The sequence below is a fragment of the Monodelphis domestica genome, chromosome 1 (assembly GCF_027887165.1).
Source record: "Monodelphis domestica isolate mMonDom1 chromosome 1, mMonDom1.pri, whole genome shotgun sequence".
NCBI lineage: Eukaryota > Metazoa > Chordata > Mammalia > Didelphimorphia > Didelphidae > Monodelphis > Monodelphis domestica.
Genome location: NC_077227.1, coordinates 231,735,414 through 231,757,086, shown reverse-complemented (window position 1 = coordinate 231,757,086; position 21,673 = coordinate 231,735,414). Strand labels below are relative to the sequence as shown.

Here is a 21,673-nt window from a genome sequence, read left to right as displayed (position 1 = left end):
GAAAAAAAATGAATAATAACAACAAAATCCCGAAAAAAATTTCAGTTATCTAGGCCAAATACCTGTCTCTGAGTCAGAAAGACAGGTTAAATCAGGTCAGATTTCCTTGTTTACATGCCAATAATAATAGTCCCTACCACCCAGAATTGTTGTGAGGATAAAATGAGTTTGTATTTACATATTTGTATTGTATATTGTATTTATAAATCAAATTTGTAGCTTTTTAAACCTTAAAGCATTAGGTAACTCTTCTTAGATGTTTTCTAAGATTCTATCCTTACCTAATATTCTATGATGCTGGTAATTCCCAATTAACTAAGCGATTAATACAAATAGAACAATTATTTCTCCTATGATATATGCTGGATATGAGACACTGAGCAAGTTACATCATTTCTTGGTGCCTCTGGGAGGTTTCCGAGACTCTATTAAAGTAGATACAGATCTGCAGCAGCAGGAATTTCCTATCCCAATGAAATCACAAGCCTAGTCCTATCCCTGATACAATTTCTACATTTTGCATAGGAGGAAACCAAGCTTTAAGGAGGGAAAGTGACCCTTGCAGATATGAGAATCTAATAAATACTAGTCCATTGTAGTCTCACTATTTCATCCTCTGTGTTATTTGCAAGCAGAATAAGGTAGGAAAATAACTGAGCCCAAATTCTGAATTATCCCCTTAGCATATTGATGGAATTGGAATGCCTGGTTAATCTTCTCCTGTGAAAACTGTGTTTTCTATAATACAATGAGAGTGTACTTAATACACCAATTTATTAGAAAGCAAACCCACAAGGCATTTTTGTAGACTATGAAAGAAATTCATAAAGGCAAGAGTAGGCTTTTTGGTTTTAGTTTAATGATTTTCCAATGCCAATTATGAAATAAGGAAAATTAGATGTTTGGATGAGATTTCTTTAATTTACATGAATTTCAATGAAGTTGCATTTTTTTTTTGTTTTGTTGCTTTCAAGGGGAAAGCCTTTAGTTGTTTATAATGCTAAATACTCTTGGAATATTAATGATTATAGTAGTAGTAGTCTCTCGGTAACAGAGGATGATGATTGTCTTGAGCTTTCATCTGTGATGTAGATGAGTGTGCACAAAGACACTTGTGCGTGAAGGAGATTTAAGTGGAAAAGCTGATTCACAGAGACAGTCCCACTCTCTTGGGGTTGGAAGCCTGGGTCCAGTGGCACGAAAAGTCGTTATGCCTGGAGACTTCCTCAGCTGCATTGGATGGCCGTGTTGTCCTTTGTGCTCCAACACGCCCTGAGCACTCCACAGTGCTTTGCTGCATCGCCATCTCAGCCGTCGAACCTTCTTATTGGTTTCTTCCGCCTGTTCCCCTGAAGCAGTCTTCATATGCTGAGTGAGCAAAGCCCTAGTTCACCAGGGGTCCACGATGACCGGATGGCTACCCTCACAAGGTTTAGCTGGCCTGTTGAAGCTGTTGCCCGGGGTGTGGCCACTGCCACTTGCTAGCAGCTACTGGGAGCCACAAGTGAGTGTCAGGTGTCAGGTGGGGGTCAGAGGCTGGAGAGCTGCCCTAGGAAGGCATGACAAGCCCTCCATACCAGAGATATTACCCCTCCCTGAGCACCCCATACACCCCACTAATGATTATAATTAATTAATAATTGATATAATATTGTGACTTTAAAGCTGTTAATTTATTATTAAGCAAATCTTATATTTTCTTAGTCTTTCAGTCAGTTTTGTTATAATAAAGATGTAATAGGCTGCAGGGTATCATTTGTGAAAGTCTAACTCTTCCCTTAATCAAGGATGTCTTCAATATATGTATAGATTATTGTATTAAATATCTTATAGAGATAGGAAGATACAGGTGGATTAATAATGAATATTTTGCTTTCCATTTTTGTTGTTAGTTAGCCCAAGATTTTTCAAAGATTTTGGAATCTTCCCCTCTTTCTGATATCTTTGAGAATCATTATAGCAATATTCTAAAGATTATGCTGCTACTGTTAAGGTCTGGGATTTCACCCACCACCATGGAAGTCCACGAACAATGCAAACAGGCAGAGAAAGGCCATTTATTGAACTGATACGTGCATCAGTGGGGACCTCTATCATCAGAGTTCCGAGTTGCTTCTGACAGGCTGGGCTTTTTATACTTTTCTGTAGGCACCTTATCTACTATATACCATCCTTGGAATTTTGCCTGCATGTATGACTCTTATTTGCTTCCTGCTATTCTTGGAACTTTGACAATTCTATATTGTTGGGGTCTTCCTGCCCTGTTGTTTGACATATTTATTGGGGTCCTCCTGGCCTTTATCTGGTACCTACTGTAGCTGGCGGTTTGGCATATTTATGGTTCTGACAAGTTTCTCAAGGCTGACCAGCTCATTAGGCCTTCCTGCTAGGATTTGGCATATTTACGGTTCTGACAGGTCAGCTTGTTAGGCCTTCCTGTTTTCTCAAGTTTGGCCATTTTCCGTCCTCCCTCACTACCATCACCAACTCTGTGCATACATTTGATCAAGTCACTTAGTCTTCTTCTTATTTTTTTTTATTAGTGCAATTTTTTTCTTTCTATTGTGGACTGGGAGGTTACAGTCCAGATGTGATGGGTTCATCATCATAGTGGGAGAAAAAGGTTTGTCATAGAAATCTACAGATTTTTTGTATTTTAAAATCTGTTCTTTGTCCTTCCAATTTTATCCTTAAATGTCCTCAGAATGACTTGGCTGAGATGTTATCTTGCTAAGTTTTCGGTAAGTTCTCTTTTCCCTTCATTGAATTATGTCTATTTTCCTCCACAAAATTTTACAATAAATTCTATGTTTCAAGTCAAACTTTCCATGTCTTTCTGCTTGTACAAAAGATCAATTTTTGATGCCAAAGGAAGGTTTTGTGCTCTTTTGATCTCCTTGGGTCAACTTATTTACAGAAATTAAACATTCTTAGGAATTACTGATAGTCTGTTTTGAAATCTATTCTTTTATCTATTTCCAATTTTTCAATCTTAACTTATTTAAATAGATCAGATTGGAGTTGCCTCAACTGTGGCCATATTATCTCATATCTGTTCATTGGTATGGATTTGAATCTTTGCCCTCTCCCTCCATTTTCCCCTCACCTCTCTTTATGTGTATTTTTTTCAGTCTTTTTGAAGAGCTGACTTTTAACTTTCTTTCTCATGTCTATAGTTTTTTCTCCAGGTTATTAATTTCCTCTAATATTTTAAATATCTTTTCTTTTGTGCTTCTTTTAGGTTTACTTGTTGGCTTTCTAATAAAAAAACCTGAATATTCAGCTCATTAATTCTTTCTTTTATGTTTTGTTAATAAATGTGTTAAACTGGGAAAAAACCCCACAAAACTATTAGATAGTCAGAACAATAATTTCTTTAATTAATGAAAGGGGTTTGGCAAGTTCCTCTTAGGTTTCCACACAGAGCTGTGTACTACAAACCCACACAGAGCCCCTAGACTCAAGTTGCTCTGGCCATTGACCCCTAGGAGTGTCACTTTGCTAGAAAACAACTAGGAAGAGCCATGAGAACAGGGAAGTTTATATACCCTTTTAGGGGAATTGGGGACTGAGGATGAGAGAGTACAGTTGATTGGCTTTACAATGGCTACAAAGAAAATGAGGAGTCCTAGATGGAATTATTAGTGAGAAGCTGATGCTTTACAAGGGACACAAAAGGGAAAGATCCTGCCAAGGGCTGGGCTACCTTGGTAAAGGACTTTGGCCTGAGGGGAGAAACCATTGAGACAAAAAGGGTACTTAACACCTGATGGGATTTATTAGCCCCACCTATTGTTAGTCTAAATTTGTGAAGTTGGGCTTTTCCCTCAGGGGGAAACTCATGTGACAGGGTCAAACTTGAGGTCTTCACCTTCAAATTAACAAAACTGGGGGAGTTATCAGACCTCAAGAGGCTATAAGTTAGGGGATTTCTAGATTCCACATTGACATATGTTTCTAAAGATATTTTCCTTCTGAGGAATGCTTTAGTTGAATCTCAGATATTTTGCTGTGTTATTCTATTGTTATTGTTTTCTTTTCCATAGTTATTAATTGCTTCTATGATTTGTTCTTTGACCCATTCATTATTTAGGGTTTCTTTGTTAAATCTCTATTTTGTATCTTTTGTTTTTGGCCCCTGAATCATAGTCTATTTTTATTAGCTTGTGCTCTGTAAAAGATGTATTAACTATTTCTGCCTTTTACATTTGTTTGTAATATCTCTGTGCCCTAATGCATAAATAGTTTTTTCCACAGTCTGTTAAGAGATGTTTAAGATGCCATAAGACTTAAAAAATATAGATTTTCTAGCAATTTGTTCAGTTCTATGTTTTCTCTTTTGATTACTATTCTGTTGAAATATATTTTGTTCTGTTTTCCAAAACTAAGAGAGAGGCATTGACTTCATCTGACACTATCAAGTTTTTGTCTCTATCTTCTTGTAGTTCAGATATTTCCTTTATGAGTTTGGACCCTAAAACATTAGAAGTATATATTTTATTACTGGTATTGGTTTGTTCTTTGTGGTTCATTTAAGCATAATATAGTTTCTTTGTTTATTCGTTGTTAGTTTTTGAATGTTTGTTTTTGCTTTTTCAGATAATATGATTACAATTCCTAATTTTTTGGATTCACTTGATGCACAGTGAATTTTTTTTATCTTCTCAGTTTTCTTTTGTGTATGTAAGTTTTTAAATGTGTTTCTTGTAAGCAACAGATTATAGTTTTTGTTTTCTTATACAATCTGTCATTTGTTTTCATTTTTCTGTGTTTTTTAGTCCATATATATTAAAATTTTTTTTTGGTAGGTTCAGAATAATTTTACATTATTCTAATTTTTTTTCTTTTGTATTTGAAGGTCTTTCTTCAGATTATTTGCTAAACTTACTAGTTCTGAACTGAATTGGTAAATTTAACCTCTATTTGTCTTGGAATTTGTAGTCTTTGGTTTTACTCTGGGGATTATATGTGAATTCTATAAATTGGCATTTTATTTTCTATGTTTTTAAGTTCTAGAAAGTTTTCCATTATTTCCTTTATTAGAGTATTATTATTATTTTTTGTCCCACCATGTTCCTCTGGGAGACCTATGATTATCTCTATGCATTTTATCTTCAAAATCAGTATATTTGACTTTCTCAGTAACCATCTTTTCTTTTAATGTCATAGGTTTTTAAAATGAAAAAAAACCAACAACACCCAAAACATTCCTGATTACATATAGATACAATTTTTAATGATTATTTTCTGGCATTTTGAAATCTATGTTCTCTCTCACCCTGTTTCTCCTACTCCCTCCCCAAGACAGCAGGTGATATCATATAGGTTACATACATGTGTTATGCAATGCTTATTTCCATGTTTGTCATGTTGTGAAAGATGATGCATGTCATTTGTACTAGAGAAAAATTCATAGAAGAAATAAAATGAAAAATGGTATGCCTCAATTTGCATTCAAATTTCATCAGTTCTTTCTATGGTGGTGTATGATAGCCTTTTTGAAATTGTCCTGGATCTTTGCATTGATGATAATAATTAATTCATTCACAGTTGATCTTAGTACATTATTACTGTGACTGTGTATAAAATATTCCGGTTCTTCTCACTTCACTTTGCATCCCTTCATATTAGTCTTTCCAGTGTTTTTTTGTGATCATCTTGTTCATCATTTCTTATGACACAACAATATTTCATTGCAAACATATACAACATTTTATTTGACCATTCCCCAATTAATGGACATCCCTTCAGTTTCCAGTTCTTTGACACCACAAAAAGAGCTGCTATCAGTATTTTTGTACAAGTAGGTCCTTTCCCCCGTCTTTAATTTCTACAGTTTTATGGCCTTTTGGGAATGCTTCCAAATTGTTCTCCATAATGGTTGTATCAGTTCAAAGCTCCATCAGCAATGTATTGGTAGTTATTTTTTCTCATCCCCTTCAACATTTATCATTTTTCCTTTTTGTTATATGAGCCAGTCTGATAGATGTGAGGTGGTAATACTGTCATAGGTTTTTGTTTCTTTTCCTCTAGATTATCTTTTACTTTTGTATTTTTTGAATTCTCAGTCTATTGTTCTTTCTTTTGTTTCCTTGGTGGAGTTTGTCACTGTAGATTCCAGATTTCCTACTCTATCCATTATTTTTTTCTATTCAGGTCATAAATTCTGCTCTCAATTTCTCTTTTGAACAACTCAGGCACAACATGTATTTCCATGTTCTCTTTTCATTCATCCTCTGTTTCATCATGTATTCAATCATTTCCCTTTGTTTTTCAGCATTTATTCATAGATGCCTAAACTTGTTTACTAGAAATCTGAAGTCTAATTTTCTTCTGTTAATGTTTTTTTCCTGATTATTTATCTGGTCTCTGAGTATCCTTCTTCCTGAAATCTTCAGTAATTTTAGTCTTTAACTGCCTTTTATTTTTCTCTGTCACTTACTTTTTTTCCTGTCTCTTCTCTGATTATGCTACAAAGTATCCTACCCTGCCCCAGCAAACCCACACGTAGTAAATATCTTGTCATGCTCTCTCTGTTTCTTGGTTCTTCCTGGCACCAGAAATTCAGAATTTTTCAGGGCTGGGATTATGGGATTATGGCACCCAGAAAACTTTTGCTCCTGGGTACGTTATGTCCATGTGATTATTTGTCCCAGCCAAGGCAAAATTCTGCAGCCTGGGGGGAGGGAGGGTCCCATGGTATTGGGAAATGTGTTGGGACAAATCTAGGGCGTGGGGTAAGTTTTGTTGTAAACCTGTGCCTTAGATCTTCTAATGAAGGCATTCTACAATAATGTGGAGATGAGGGAGGGATGCTGAGTGAGCTCAGGCCCAGTGAGCATCAGTTCTGTTTTTTTTTTAACTTCTTTTTATGAATACTAGGTATCCCAGACGAGGGAGACAAATGATGTTGTTTTATCTTTGGTGGATAATTTCTACTTTGGAAAGGTTTGAGAGATCATGGGCATTAGAGAAAATGTCTAGTCCTCTTGTTGTTCATGTGATTCACAAGTCCTCTTCAAAACACTTTTAAACTTAATCTACAACACTAACATTTTCTCCATTACTTTGTTAAGTTTACCCAGTCAAAGGAACAATAAATTAAGTCCTGATTTGTAGTTTTTGTCAATCTAAGGTGGAAGTGCTCAAACTGAAAATTCAATGGTATCTTCTATGGAACCAGTATGAACTACCTTCAGCACACTTCTCCCACTAACACATATTGATCTTCCAAAATTCCCAATTAGAAGCCCTATGTTGAAACAGATATGTACAATCATGCAAAATAAATCAATACCTTGGCCATATTTGAAAATATTAGCCTAAAAGACCTCTAGTCTTTCATTTCTTTGCTAAGGAGTGGGAAGTGTGATTCATCATTAGTCTTTTGAAGTTCTGATTGTCTACTATCTTGGTTAGCTCTGAGGTTTTTAAAAGTTCTTTCTCCTCACACTGTTATTGGGGGCATTGCATCAATTGTTATCTTTTTGTATTCATTTCACTTTCTATCAGTTCATATAAGATTTTCTATTTTTTACCAAATACATTTCATATTATATTTCTCAGGACATAGAAAAATTCCATTATATCTATATACCATCATTTCTTCAGACATTCCCTAATTTATGGGCATCTATTAGGTTTCTAGTTCTTTGCTAAAACAGAAAGTCGTATTAAAAATATGTTGGTTCATGTGGATACTTTCCTTCTGCCTTTATCCTACTCAGGACACATGCCTATGAGGAGTATAACTAGGTCAAAGGCATCCTACAGGACTTCTGGTTTGAAAAGTCCAAAAGGCAGTCAGTTGTTTGGGACTGAATGGACCTCAGGAGAAAGAATAGGCCTGGATATTTTGATTTGGCAGTCATCTGCATAGAGATGTAGTTGAATCTTTGGGAGCTAATGAGACCATCTTGAAGTAGAAGAGATGAGGATCTAATGATCTTTGTGTAGAGTACATCCATGAATGGTATATGTGTGTATACGTGTCTGTGTGTGTATATATGTTTATATATGTATACATATATGATTGATAATGAAGTAAAGGGGAAAGAGCATCAGGGATCTATTATGTTTGAAAATTAAGGTAAACTCAAAGGCAAGGTCCCAAGTATGATCAATTAATTAGTTTGGCTAACAGTGAGCAATCAGTTGGGCCAGTGACTTCTCTCAATGGCCAAAGATAAGATGAGGATTACTAGCCTTCATATAATTTTGGGAAATACAGGAGAACCAAGAACAGAGTTGTATAGGTGGCGAAGATAATACAATTGATTACAGGGTGGATAGCTTCATGAAGGAGGAGACAACATGATTACATCATGGAAAGTGAACAAGAATTCATGTGGAGATAGTAACCACCTCACTCTGCCATTTATGAATGTTAATTGTCTTATGGGACCCATCTGCATCTTGCAGTCTTTTCTAGGGGTTCAAAACCACCAGACTTGCTGTCTCCTTGGAAGAGATAAAAACTCCCCTAATTTCACAATGACAGGCAAAGACAGATGATATATCTTTTGGGGATGACATCAAGTTAATTTGTAGGACTTAAAGAAAACAGATGTCCCAGAAGTATCCCAAAGGCTACCACTATGAGAGATAACAACTTTTAATGATAACTTTAAGAGAGAAAACTAAATTCTTGAACCCAACTCAAGGACATAGAAAGAGGATTTAAGCGGATACAGAATCAGTTGCAATATGAAATCAACACAATATAGAATCAATTACAAAATCTAATTAATTTGAATTTCTCTGTGTTTCATTCTGGAGGTAATAGGGAGCTACTTCAGCACACTGAGCAAGGGGGAGTACATTGTATAAACCTACACATTGTTTTGGTAATTGTATGATGGTCTGAAGGAGAGAGAACTGAGGCAGAGAAATGAGTAGAAGGTTATTTCAATAGCCAGGTGAGAAATAATGAAGGCCTTAACTAAGTTAAAGGAATGGTACCAAAAAAGATAGAGTTGAGAGTTTTGGAGGAAATTCAGCATTCTTGCCTCTTCTTATACCATAACCTTATTCATCTCACATTTGGAACAGAGCAAGAGTAATGTATTTCCAGTTACCATTCATGTTCCACAAAGCACATTTTGCTTCATTTAGGCACATCTATTCAGAACTCTCATCATTCCATATTCCCTCTCCTGTCACCCAGCTTGGTTTTCACATTTGGAAATCTTCTACCTTTATTCTGTCATTATGAATTGTCTGAAATCCCACCCTTTCCAGGTAGTTTTCCCAATTGATCAGGATGAATGAACTGCTTTCCTAGCCCTATTATGCTTGGACTTGGAATTCCTTTGACTGCTTTCAGCCCTCTGCTGCCTGCCCAAATGATACCTACACCCTTACATTTTAGATAGCCACAACCTATTTATATTGACTGTTTAGCAATGTATTTATTGAGAAGCAGTGTGCAATAATTAATAGAAAACTGGTCCCAGAATCAGGAAGATGTGGGTTCACGTCCTGGCCTGGCAGTGTGAACATGAGCAAGTTACTTAATCCCTTGGTGTCCCACATGACCACCTAAGTACCTAAATTGAGAGCATTTGCGTCATGGGGAAGGGGGGATTCCTCAATGAGAGTTCTCTTTATGAATGAATCCAGAGTTTTAGACTCCAATCCCTAGCCCCTAGATTGATATACACAACTTTGCTATATGTTGACTTTTATTTGTCTATCTTAATGTTGTGTGTATGGTAAGCTTTGACAGGACAAAATCATATATTCAAATATACTGAAAGGATTTTTAATTCTTTTTGATAGAAACCTGAACAAAGGAAACTTTTAAAAATTAATTAAATTTGTTTGTTACATTAAAGTTCCCAGGTGTCTTTCTCTTATTCCCTTCTCCCAGTATTAGAGAAGACATCATATGACAAAAAAGATGTTTGTATATATAAAACTATGACTTTTTAATTTCTTTTTATTAGTTTTTTTCTGAAGATGACATACACAAGTCATTTCTTCAAACAATATTTCTGCTGCTGTATATAATGATTCTATTGGTTCTGCTCTTTTCACAATTTCATGTAAAACTATTGAATAAGGTCATGATGGATGCGGTGATAATAGGAGTAGTCATAATGAAGGCCCTTTCCAGCTCTCTTTTCCATCCTGGTTGATAGGATGATGGAAGTGCATTTATAAGGCTCTGTCAATCTCTGACTTTTTATTCCTCATCCTAATGTACAATAAGCCTCTCAGATGAGATTTCATGAACAACATGAGAGGAATAACCTGTCTTTAAAGGAATGTTTTATAGTTGTTCAGTCCAGTAGGCACTATCTCCACTAGATAGATTTCCTCATTCTGTTTTCTGGTTCTTTTCCTTAAGTTGCTTTCTCTTGGGTAGAAACCCTAGTTCAAGCACTTCAAATACACTTTCCTCCAAAGACTGAGTGATGGCCAAGATTCACCCTGGGGAGAAAGTGTGGAACTATAAGAAGATGGAACAGAGAACATGAATGGTATAATTTGCTCTACCTTCTCCACCTATTCAACATACTCTTATTCTGTACTTTCAAATATCCTAGTAGAGCTAGGATATATCAGAGCAAAGATCATTGCCTAAGAAAACGTAGAACTCTCAAGGCTGGTCACTCTAGTGATTCATTTATTTCTGAAGTTCTTTTATTTTTTCCCTTTAGGTTTACAACCAGTCCCCCACAGTGTACCAGTGGTTCTTCACTACTTACCCCAAGAGATTCAAATTTCTCAGCTTTTCCTCCAAAGTCCCAACTCTAAGGGCTTCCCAGACTGGCACCCACAGCAAATCTTGGAAACAAGTCCCATTCTATCTCTGAGGTTCTTCCCATTGTGTAATTCTAGATTTAGAACCTGAAGGGCAACTTAGAAGTCATCTATTCAAACCCTCTCATTTCACTGGCAAAGAAACTGTGACCTAGAGTTTAACTGGCTCATATGGGTAGTAGGACAGAGCCAAAATTATAAGTCAGATTTTCTGGTCCCAAATCCAAGACTTAACTCTTTCTCTCTGAATGTACTATGCCTCTCAAGTACTCAAACCCAGACAGTTCTTTCCCATTTGCTTGACTCATGGTTTTGTGATACCTTGGACATAAGCTTTTAGAAAAGCAATTTAGAAAGAAGCTATAGCAAGAATAAAATTCTGGGGCAAACTATCCCACAAATACACACAGAGGCTTTAGGGAAAGTGGGTGGAAATTTAAGTTCAAAAATCATGAGACACATGAATAGAAAACCCATGTATCAAAAGGAATTCTCATATTTTTTGGTTACTAGATGGCCTTTTCTTCATTTATAATGTTCTCATGAACTTCCTTTTAAGTATAGCTCTCTACTTGACCCCAAGTGTCAGTGCCTTATAAAATTCACAACTAGCATTTCTCTTTATGACTCTTATAAGGGCCATATTCCCAGAAGGTGTCACTGTCTTTCTGTATTATTCTGCAACCTCTATCCTTGTCATCAGTTACTACTATTCTAGTGGCTACTGGCTACTGCTACTATTCAGTCTAGCTGCTTAATGGGGCCTCTGGATCATCTGAATTCAGAAGGTTGCTTATTAAACGACCATTTCAGAATATTTTTTTTTTGTTTTGAAATCAGGTAAGAGTAATCACAAAGAGACAAGATCTACTCATATCTATAATAAACAGGTGGCAGATAAGGATTCTGTATCCTTTCCACAAGATTTTTCACACCAACTCTGTTCAGCTTCATAACAGCCACAGAAACATGCCTTTTCCATGAGCACCCCCTTTTATATATCCACTCAATTCTAGCTCTGGAACTTCTGAGATAATAGTTTTTTCAACTCAACAGAGAATCAGAAAATATTTCCTCATGACAGTACAAATCCCTACATCACACATGGCAAGAAACTGACTTCCTCAGAGTTCCACCAGGTGGATTAAAATCAAGAATAGAATTTCTGCTGCTTATACTTTCCTAGCATGCACTAGACCTTATTTATTTATTTATTTATCTATTTATCTATCTATTTATTTATTCATTCATTCATTCATTCATTTATTTATTTATTTGTAGCAAAGATACATAATCATTACTTTGATTTAGAAATATCACTTTGACAAGTGTGTGAAGCAAAAACTGGGGAGGGATTTCAATTAGGAAGACACTGTAGTAATTCTGGTAGGAAATAATGAAATCCTCCATTAGGGCATTGTTCATATTAATGGAGAAATGTAGAAGAACAAGACTTGGCTGGTAATTGGACATAGAGTATGGGTGAGGTAAGGAATGATATGAGAATGATTCAAAGATAAGGATGTTGATCCTGGGTGACTAGGAGTATCCACAGAAACAGGAAGGTCAAAGAGATGGAAGGATTTGGGGGAAATATAACAGAGCTTTGAACATGTTGAACTTGAGATGCCCACTGGTCTTTTTTATTTTAAACAGAGATATGGAAAGAATATTTTTACCTTGAAACATTAAAAAAATTAGCAATCATAAACAAACACAAACATTACAACATACCAGGAACAAGGAAGAGGATTATATAAGAAACTATGAACTTATGTATAGTTTCTTTTTAAAAGCCTTACTTCCATCTTATCAATACTGTGCAATACTAGTGCAGAAGAATGGTAAGTAGGGCTTTTAGGTGACCTATGCAGAGTCACATAGCTAGGAAATGTCTGAGATCAGATTTGAACTTAGGACCTCTCATATCTAGGCCTCTGAAAGGGGGAAATGGGGTTAATTTTTAAAGCGTTGGACTTGATTATTTAAGAATGTGGTCACTAAGATTTTAATTCCAAAGAGATTTTATTTACAATTTCTTTACAAAATATAGAAAGAGGGAAGTAAGAAATCAGAAAGAGGATAAGGTAAGATATCTAGCCTAAACACTAAGTAATTTACTCCCAGCCCCTGGGCAGGGAGAGTTAGTTCTTAACCGGAGGGGCCTTGGTCCTTGTAGCTGAGGCCCTGGAGATCTCTCCTGAGGTTAGTCTCTCCTGAATATTCAATAGTTAAGAGTTAGCTTTTCACTCACCACATGTCAGTCTAAAGGAACAGGGTCTCAGGTCCAGTCAGCATATCGTTCTGCCCCTCTTCACCAGCCTCAACTTGAAAGCATAAAGAATTGAACTCCTTTCAGGAAGTTGTCACTCCCTTTTAAAGACATTTTTTCTTGCTGCACTTCCTGTGCCTTCCCCTAATTCTATGTCTACCAATAACAGTTGATGCTCTGCTCTAGGACTGCCCAGAAAGCAGTCAGTCAATTCTGATTTGTCACCCACTATTGTACAGTTGGGTCACAGACCTCCCCCACTCAGGTGTGAATGGGGTGTTTACACTTTTGGTGATTAAATCTAAACATGGGCCAATCTTCCCACTCAACTTTTAAGAAGGGTGTTTAGACTTTGGGGATTAAATTCTAAAAATAGGCCTGGGTTACAATTTAAATCTTTACAATCAGGGGAGAGTTAATTAATTTCATTTTCACAATCAGGGGACAGTTAAATTTAATCTTCACACCTGGTTGTTTTTCACTGAGCCACCTAGCTGTTCTCTATAGTTATAAAACATTCCATGCATGTATACATATACCCTAATTTTTATAAAGTTTGTATCCCCCAAAACCCAGGTAGACTCTTTCCCTTGTGACAAATATATTAGACAAATCAGTCTTTTGGCCATGTCTGAGAATGCATGTCATGCCTCTGGTCTGTCACCATTTTTTCGAACAGTGAGGTTTGTGTTTTATCATCAGTCTTTTGAAGTCATAATTGGTCACTGCTTTCATTAGAGTTTTCAGATTGTTCAAAGCTCTTTCTGCTCACATTATGGCCATTAGGTGAATTGTTCTCTATTTGTGCTCATTTACCTCAACATCAGCTCTTCTATACTTCACCAAATTCATTGTTAATTGCAAAGCAGTTGTGTTATTGGGGGACATTTCATCATTGGGAAAAAAATGAAACCACATAAAACCAATAAAACCACAATTCAAGGTTTTCCATCAAATTGATTTACATAATTTTATTTTGTTATACTTAATGTTGTTCATCTTATATTATATGCTTTGACAGGGAGGGCCTCGGTGTATTTAATTATCTTTGCCAGAGACCCAAATAACAGTTACTATTGAAGAAAATGGTAATGAAGTATAGTGGTAATGGGAGTGGGTTTTTGAGAAGGTCATTTCAAATTCTCTTTCCTATCTTGCTTGATAGAACAAAAGAACTGTATCTGTAAAGCCCTGTCAGTCTCTGACTTCTTATTCCTTGGCCCAGTTCACAACAAGGCTTTCAAATGAACTTTCATGAACTACATGACAGGAATAACTGTTTTTTTTTGAAGAAGGAATTTCAGCAGTTATCCAAGTCTGATAAGTGCCATCTCCAATAGGCTGAATTTCTCCAACTTTTTTCTCCTGGACCTTTCCATTCCAAAGCCAATTTAGTTCAATTTCTTTTGGGTAGAAGTGATGGGCCAGACACTTCATAGTCAGGTTTCCTTCGAGGGATGAATTATGGCTGAGCTTCACTGTGGGGGGGACTAGAAGAGAATGGAGCAGGTAATTACAATTAATAGAATTTAAATCAACCAGCCCAACTAATCTGACATTCCCAAATTTTTTCCTGTACCCATTGAAATAATAACCTTAAATCTTCTAAAATCTTCACCTTACCAGCTAAATGGCTATTATGTTCCAGGCACTGTGCTAAGTGCTGGGAATAAAAAAAAAAGAGGCAAAAAGGCAGTCTCTGCCCTCAAATTACTTACAATCTAATGGGAGAGACAACATGCTTACAAATATATACAAAGCAAGTTGTGACAGGATAAATAGGAAATAATTAAAAGAAGGAATTAAGAGGGATTGGGGAAGGATTGCTGTAGAATATAGGATTTTAGTTGGAACATAATGGGAAACAGGGAGGTCAGTAGTCAGAGTGGAGGAGGGAGAACATTATGTCAATAGAAAGATCATTGATTGAGAAAATGTGGAATTCTCAAGACTGCTCTAGGCTTTCTAGTGCAGTGAAGGTGAATCTTTTAGCGACTGAGTGCCCAAAGTGTCACATGTGAACCCCCTACCTTTCCCTAGATGGGAGGGAGGAAGTGCTCCTATTGGACTGCTGGGCAGAGGAGTGGTTCATATGAGAAATGTTCTCAGGCACACATGGAGAGGGGGAAGTGAGTAGCCCCCTCTGGCATACATGCCATAGGTTCATCAACATGGCTCCAAAGATTCATTTATTTCTAAGGTTCTATAGTTCTTTTTACTCAGACCTATCAACACTCCCATGAAGTCTACCAGTGATTCTTCACTGTTCATCATATGAAATTCTAATTTCTCAGTTTTCCCATCAAGCCCCACCACCCACTAATTGCCTTCCAGTGTTGCCCCATTTCAAAATACTTCTTTCTCATTCTTTTCCACCCCAGCCTCTGTATAATAGCGAAATTGATTCATAGTTTCCAAAGTGCTCCCCCTCTCTAACAACCCAACAGAGATTATTCCTGACCCATACCTTCTCTTCAGCACCAAGCCCTCTTCCTTTTTTCCTTCCAAAGTTTATTATTAACACATCTATAAGTATTTACTGATTCCCCAAACCAGTGGCTATCACTCTTCTGGGAAATATGATGAATGCAGAAGTTAAAAATTTGGTCCCTGCCTTCCTTCACATTAAAAAAAAAAACAATCAGAAGATTCTATTGCTAAATTATGTGGTCTTAACCTTAAAAATGAAAAAGACTTTAGAAAAAGGAAAGTTTAATGTGAGTAGATGTATTCCTGAATCAACTGAAATTTGAAAGGGTTCTTAAAAGAAAGTTAAGTTTTTTAGAAAAGTCAAAGAATGGAGTGAAGCTATTCCAGGTGAGAGAAACAACACAGAGCAAGAATGATTATGTTGTGAATGTGAGACCTTGCAGATCCCTTTTTGATTAGTGAGCATAGAGTTTGAAGATTAATCATCAGGAATGGGGTAGAAAGGTTTCTCTTGAGATTTGATGAATAGAAAGATGTGCAGTCGTGTAGGGAAAATCAAGTCATATTATAGAAAGCCTTAAACGCCAAGCAAAGGACTTGGAATTTTTATGATTAAAGGTTTGTAAGTTATTTTTTTTAAATAAGGAAGTGGTGTAATGAAACTGGTATTCTAATACTATGATTTTGGTAGTCATGTGCAGGATGAATTTGAAGGGAAGAAGGAATGAAGCTTCCCTAGAAGAATATATGTGGGCAGTTCTGAAGATCTAGAGTAAAACCACAGACTAAAAAAAAAAAAAAAAACCTTACCTTCCATCTTAGAATTAATATCATGTATTGGTTCCAAAGCAAAATAGCAATAAGGGCTAAGCAATGGAGGTTAAATGACTTTCTTGGGGTCAGCTAATGAGTATCTAAAGCCAAATTTAAACCTAGGCTTCCCATCTCTAGGCCTTGTTCTCAATCCACTGAGATACCTAGCTTCGCCCCAAACCATAGACCCTTGAGGTTAGAAGGACTTATGAGATGATGTGGTCCAACTAGTCTCTTGATAGTTTTATCTTTTCTTTCATCACTGACTTGGGATCCTACAGCCTTTGCTCAAAAACAGATAATGATGAAGAGCTTCCCTATATCCTGAGACAATCAACTGCATTTTTGAGCATCTCTAAATTGTTAGGATGATTTTTCTTTTTATTGAACCAAAAATCTGCCTCCCTGTAACTTTAACATATTCATTGATTTAATAGTTAGGACATAGAGGAAGACATGTGCCCAAGATATGGGTTTGAAAGAAAGACAACAGAACATGGTACTACATTGGACACGTATGACATTGTAGGATGAAAGAGAGTGATAATAAACTAATGGAATTCAGTTAATTCAAATGTTGTTAAGTGGTTCTTTTTTCTTTTTAATTTTTATTATTTTGGTCTGAACCTGTGATTTCATTAGCATGGAGAATTCCCAATTTGGAAACACTCTTTATTAATACAATCAGTAACTGTTTTGCAAAATTAGTCTTAGAGATTTGCCTGAATGCACTGAGGCTTTCAAAGACTTGCCTCGAGTTATACAGCCTTGTGAATCAGAGGCAGTTCTTAAACCTCTCTGTCTTCCTGACTTTGAGTCTTAATATCTCTATTCATGTGCTGTCACATTTTTTTCCTGTGTTTCACACAACATCCAATGGGATTCTTCCAAGAAAGAGCCCTCTGTCTATCCACCTTCACAAGTTAAATTATAAACAGGATCAAACTTTGTGAATTTTTCTGGGACTTTCCCTATATCTTTGTCACATTCAACAATGACACCAGACACACAAACTCTAAAGATAGAATCACCACTCAGTGGGAAGAAATCTTAGAATCATCAAACTATTTTGGCTTACTGTTCCCCCTCAGATAAGATATAAATTTCTCCATTTTGTGGGCAACTAGATTGCAAGTGGATAGTGCTGGACCTGAGTGGGATCTGATCTCAGACACTAACTAGCTGTGTGACCCTGACCAAGTCTGTGTGCCTTAATCCACTACAGAAGGGAATGGTAATCACTGCAGTCTCTTTGCCAAGAAAACCCCATGGACAGTACTGGCCCACAGGATCATGAAAAATTGATCACAATGGAACAACTAAACATCAAGTAGTAGCTGTTTAGTCTTTCTGAAATAGTCAACTTCACCATCCTTCAGCTTTCTTAGTTGTAAAACAGGGAAGTTAGAATAGATATTTTCTATCCATTCTTTCCCGTTTTCATATCAAATGGTTCTCTGGTTCTAATCACAATATCTGAGTTGGATCATTGCAGACCAATTATGGTCTGACCAAATACCCTAACCATCTGGGTACTTTTGTGTGAGAGATAGATGGGAGACATTCTCTGCCAGAGGAGAATATCTGGCTGTGTCCTCACCAGAAGGCAGACAATCCCAATGTGATTAGTTCCTCTGTGTTGATGGCAACCAAAGCCTGGTGAGGCTCCTATGGACATATTTTACCCATTCAAAGACAGAATGGGTAATAAGCAGGAAACCCACATGGGCAACAGCTAGATATATTAGCTTTCATAATACTCCCAATAAGCCCCCCAAATTAAATCCCAACCCTGGCATTTAACCCCAACTCTAGACAGCTACTTCAGAAGCTGGGAACATTTTCAATTACTTCCAGCAGAGCTAAAGAAATCTCAGGAGTTATCCAGATCCCATTTTCAAGTATCTTTGTTCCCTGGTTATTAGAAATGGGAAGGGAAGGAAATAGCTGGGAGCCAATAGAGACTTGAAAATATGAGACTAGTTTCCTCTTGATATCATTTGTCACAGCAAGTGTTTTCAAGTGTTTCCTCCCTTGGCCCATATAAAGTGAGTAGGAAAACAAAGTATAGATAGGTACTTAGCTGGCGAAGATGAGTCTTCCCATATTCTATGTATCTTCGTAGGGTCCCAATGCACTCTTCCTCCAGATAGGCTTTGGCCCGATACACAGCACCTGGAGATGCCTCCCACCTTTGCTTGATCATGTGAGCGGCAGGATCCAGAGGGATCCAGGATGGTTTCTCATCAGTATTGAACTCGATGAAGTCCCTTCCATCATATTGACACTTCCAGAATCCCTTTATGAAGTTATCACCACAAAGTTTACAGCCAAAACGCCCCTGAAAGATATGGGACCCTGGAAACATCCCAGGCCCATGTATTGTCAAGTCTTTAGAGCACATCAAAATGTAAATCTCTCCCACATAGTAATTTTCCCTATCACCATTTAATATATTTCAGGTTGGCATAAGCAATTAAATGGAAATTGGGGGAGGAGTTTTGAGGAAGCTGCAGATGACATTCTGTGAAAATTAAATTTAACTCTCCCCTGATTTTGAAAATGAGAATAATTTACTCTTCCATGATTGTGAAGATTAAATTGTAACCCCTCCCTATTTTTAGATTTAATCACCAAAGTTGAGTGGGAAGATCTGCCCATTTTTAGATTTAATCACCAAAGGTATAAACACCCCATTCACACCTGAGTGGGGAAGGTCTGTGACCCACATGTGTGATAGTAAGTGATGAATTAGAATTGACTGACTGCCTCCTGGGCAGTCCTAAAGCAGGACTTCAACTGTGATTGGTAGATGTAGAATTAGGGGAAGGCACAGGAAGTGACACAAGAGAATGTGTCTTTAAAAGGGAGTGACAACTTCCTGAGTGCAATTCTACTGATAGTTCTTTATTCTTTGGAGTGGAGCTTGGTGGAGAATCTGCTGACTGGACCTGAGACCCTGTTCCTGGTGAGGCTGTTATAAAATTTCTTCCTTTCTACTGACATGTGGTGAGTGAAAAGCTGACTCTTAACTTCTGGATTTTCTGAAAAAAACTAGCCTCAGGAGAAACTTAGCTCTTGAGAGAAACTTCCCCAGGTCCTCAACTTTGCTGAGCCCTAAAGACTAACTCTCCCTGTCTGGGTTGAGTCAGGGTCCAGGAGTAAGTTACTTAATGCTTAAGTTAGATTTCTTATCCTGACCTCTCTCTGATTTTTTTACTTCACTCTTTCTACATTTTGTAAATAAATTGCAAATAAATCTCTTTGGAATTAATATAAATTCCTGGTGACTCTATTTTAAATATAATCCAGTTCAAGCTTTAAATAATTTCCCCCTTTACAATTCAAAGGCCAAATCATGACTTAGAAAAAATTTAAAATCTCAGAAATGCATAAAATATATGTAAGTTATAATATCAACATATTATCCAAATTAACTCAAACTTTATAATAAGGTACTATTAACACCTTTATAAGAAAAAAAATGAATTTCTCTTGTATGAAGGGTAAGCCAAAATTTTTTATGCAGATTTTCTATTTTGTGGGAGCTCCCTACAATGTGGAAGGGATACCTGTACTAGCTCCTCAACTATTTCTGTTTACTCTCTGGGAGTAGACGGACCCATTAAGTAAGAAAGATTTGGCAGCTAAAGGCTGCTTCCAGATAGTAAGCAAATTTTAGAAAGAGAACAGTTCTATATAAACCTGGATCTTAACTGGATCTCTAGATAGATATTCAGAGCTTATGACTTCTGTTAAAAATTTTTTTCAAGACCTACATTACAATATAATTGGTTTTCTTTGTAATACTATGTATTTTACTTAATGCATTTAAAAACATGATTCTGAGAAAGGGCCCATAGGCTTTACCAGCCTGCCAAAGGGATCAAGGTTAAGAACCCCTACTATAAGTTATTTATTAGTTTTTTGAAAGGGATTGCTAACCATATCCCAAATTTCGGAGCAAATTTCTAAGAGAAGCTACTGATTGAGTTTGAGTTGGAGCATAGAGTAGCCCTTAAAACCCCTCCTAGGCAGTGGGTCCCCAGCCCCATGGTCCTTGCACCCCTGAATGTATCTACTCACCATTCCCATCATTGTAATAGTCCAGGATATTTTGCATGTTATCTAAGACAAAGTCTTCCCTTCTTTTCTGAAACTGGCTTTCCTTCTCCCAGTCATGCATTCCCTTCACTTTGTCCCAGGGTGGTGAGGGTACTGCTCTCTGGTTTTTGCTGTCATATTGGTAGAAGACTTGGCCATTGAGGTAGCCAGTGTTTGTGAAGTTGGATTGTCCTGGCCTGGGATGTGACCGAGCCACATCCTCATATATCAGAGAATAACACCCTGGAGGAAACATTAGGAGAACTGGAGTGAGACAGGTTAGTGTTAATACTCCAAATAAGAAACTTGCTCACTGAAGGGAGGAAGAGGAAGGGACAGGGCCAAGAATGATGGACTGACTGAAATCTAGGTTTTGGTCACTGGTATTCCTTCTCCAGCTTCTAACATGTCTAGTCTCTCTTATTCAGCAGCTTTGGCCTCTCTGGTGATCTAATTCCCATTCTTCTTCTCTCCCCTAATCATATTTGGAGTAAGCCTGGACTTTTAGGAAGGGCAATGACAAGTTGAACTGCTTAAGGAGAAGGCCGACCAGGATAATAAAGATACTCAGAGCTTTGACACATGAAGATCAGTTAAAAGAAAGCTGGGGAAGAGAGGGAATAGTTGTGTGTGTGTGTGTGTGTGTGTGTGTGTGTGTGTGTGTGTGTGTATGTGTATCTGTGTCTGTGAGAGAGACAGACAGACAGACAGATTTGGAGTAGGAATGGGATTTTAGAAAGGAGAATGACAAGCTGGATTGGTCCCAGAGGAGGTTAAACAGGATGGTAAGGATACTCAGAGCTTTGTGCTATGAATATCTGAAGAAAGAAGCCTTGAAAAGAGAAGGAATGATGGAAGGTAGAAGGGGAATAGGGATATGATAGCTATTTTTAAATATTTAAAAGATTGTCCTATGAAAGAGTGACCAGATTTTTTTCTGTGTCCTTCTTGAAATACAACAGTTGAAGTTATAAAGAACCTGCTTTCAATTGAAAAGGAAAGGAAGAGTTTCCTAACTCTTAAGAATTTTCTGGAAACAGGCCAAGATTCCTCCTGAGAAAGTCAGTTCTCACACACTGGACAAACAGAGTCTGGATGACCACTTGTCTGGCAAAGGGTATTATTGCCCTGGGTGTAAGGCTGGACTAGAGTCTCTGAAGCTACTTTTGACTCTTGGACTCATTCTATTAAGCTTGTGTCCTTAGGATCCACAGTATCAACTCTCTGCCTAATAGCTCCAAGATATTTTCCCTGTTGACATCTCAGAGTCTGAGAAGCTATTGAATC

At 37.1% G+C, this 21,673-nt stretch overlaps 2 protein-coding genes across 6 annotated transcripts in view; one reads left to right on the top strand and one right to left on the bottom strand.

The window, feature by feature from the left end:
• KCNK13 (potassium two pore domain channel subfamily K member 13) overlaps positions 1-21,673 on the top strand; it is a 235,201-nt gene that overhangs the window by 87,721 nt on the left and 125,807 nt on the right. The gene's annotated exons all lie outside the window — the stretch shown is intronic.
• Positions 1-21,673, bottom strand: part of AZGP1 (alpha-2-glycoprotein 1, zinc-binding) — a 63,278-nt gene that overhangs the window by 33,869 nt on the left and 7,736 nt on the right. Inside the window, exons 2-4 of one of the 2 annotated variants that reach the window (XM_007472627.3) lie at positions 20,369-20,629; positions 18,362-18,640; positions 13,996-14,529 (exon numbers count right to left, since the gene is read on the bottom strand). In XM_007472627.3, coding sequence (XP_007472689.2) covers positions 14,249-14,529; positions 18,362-18,640; positions 20,369-20,629 — 821 coding nt within the window. In that variant the 3' untranslated portion in view covers positions 13,996-14,248. Of the gene's footprint in view, positions 1-13,995; positions 14,530-18,361; positions 18,641-20,368; positions 20,630-21,673 lie in introns of those variants that run through there. The other variant, XM_056810534.1, reaches the window with a different exon arrangement.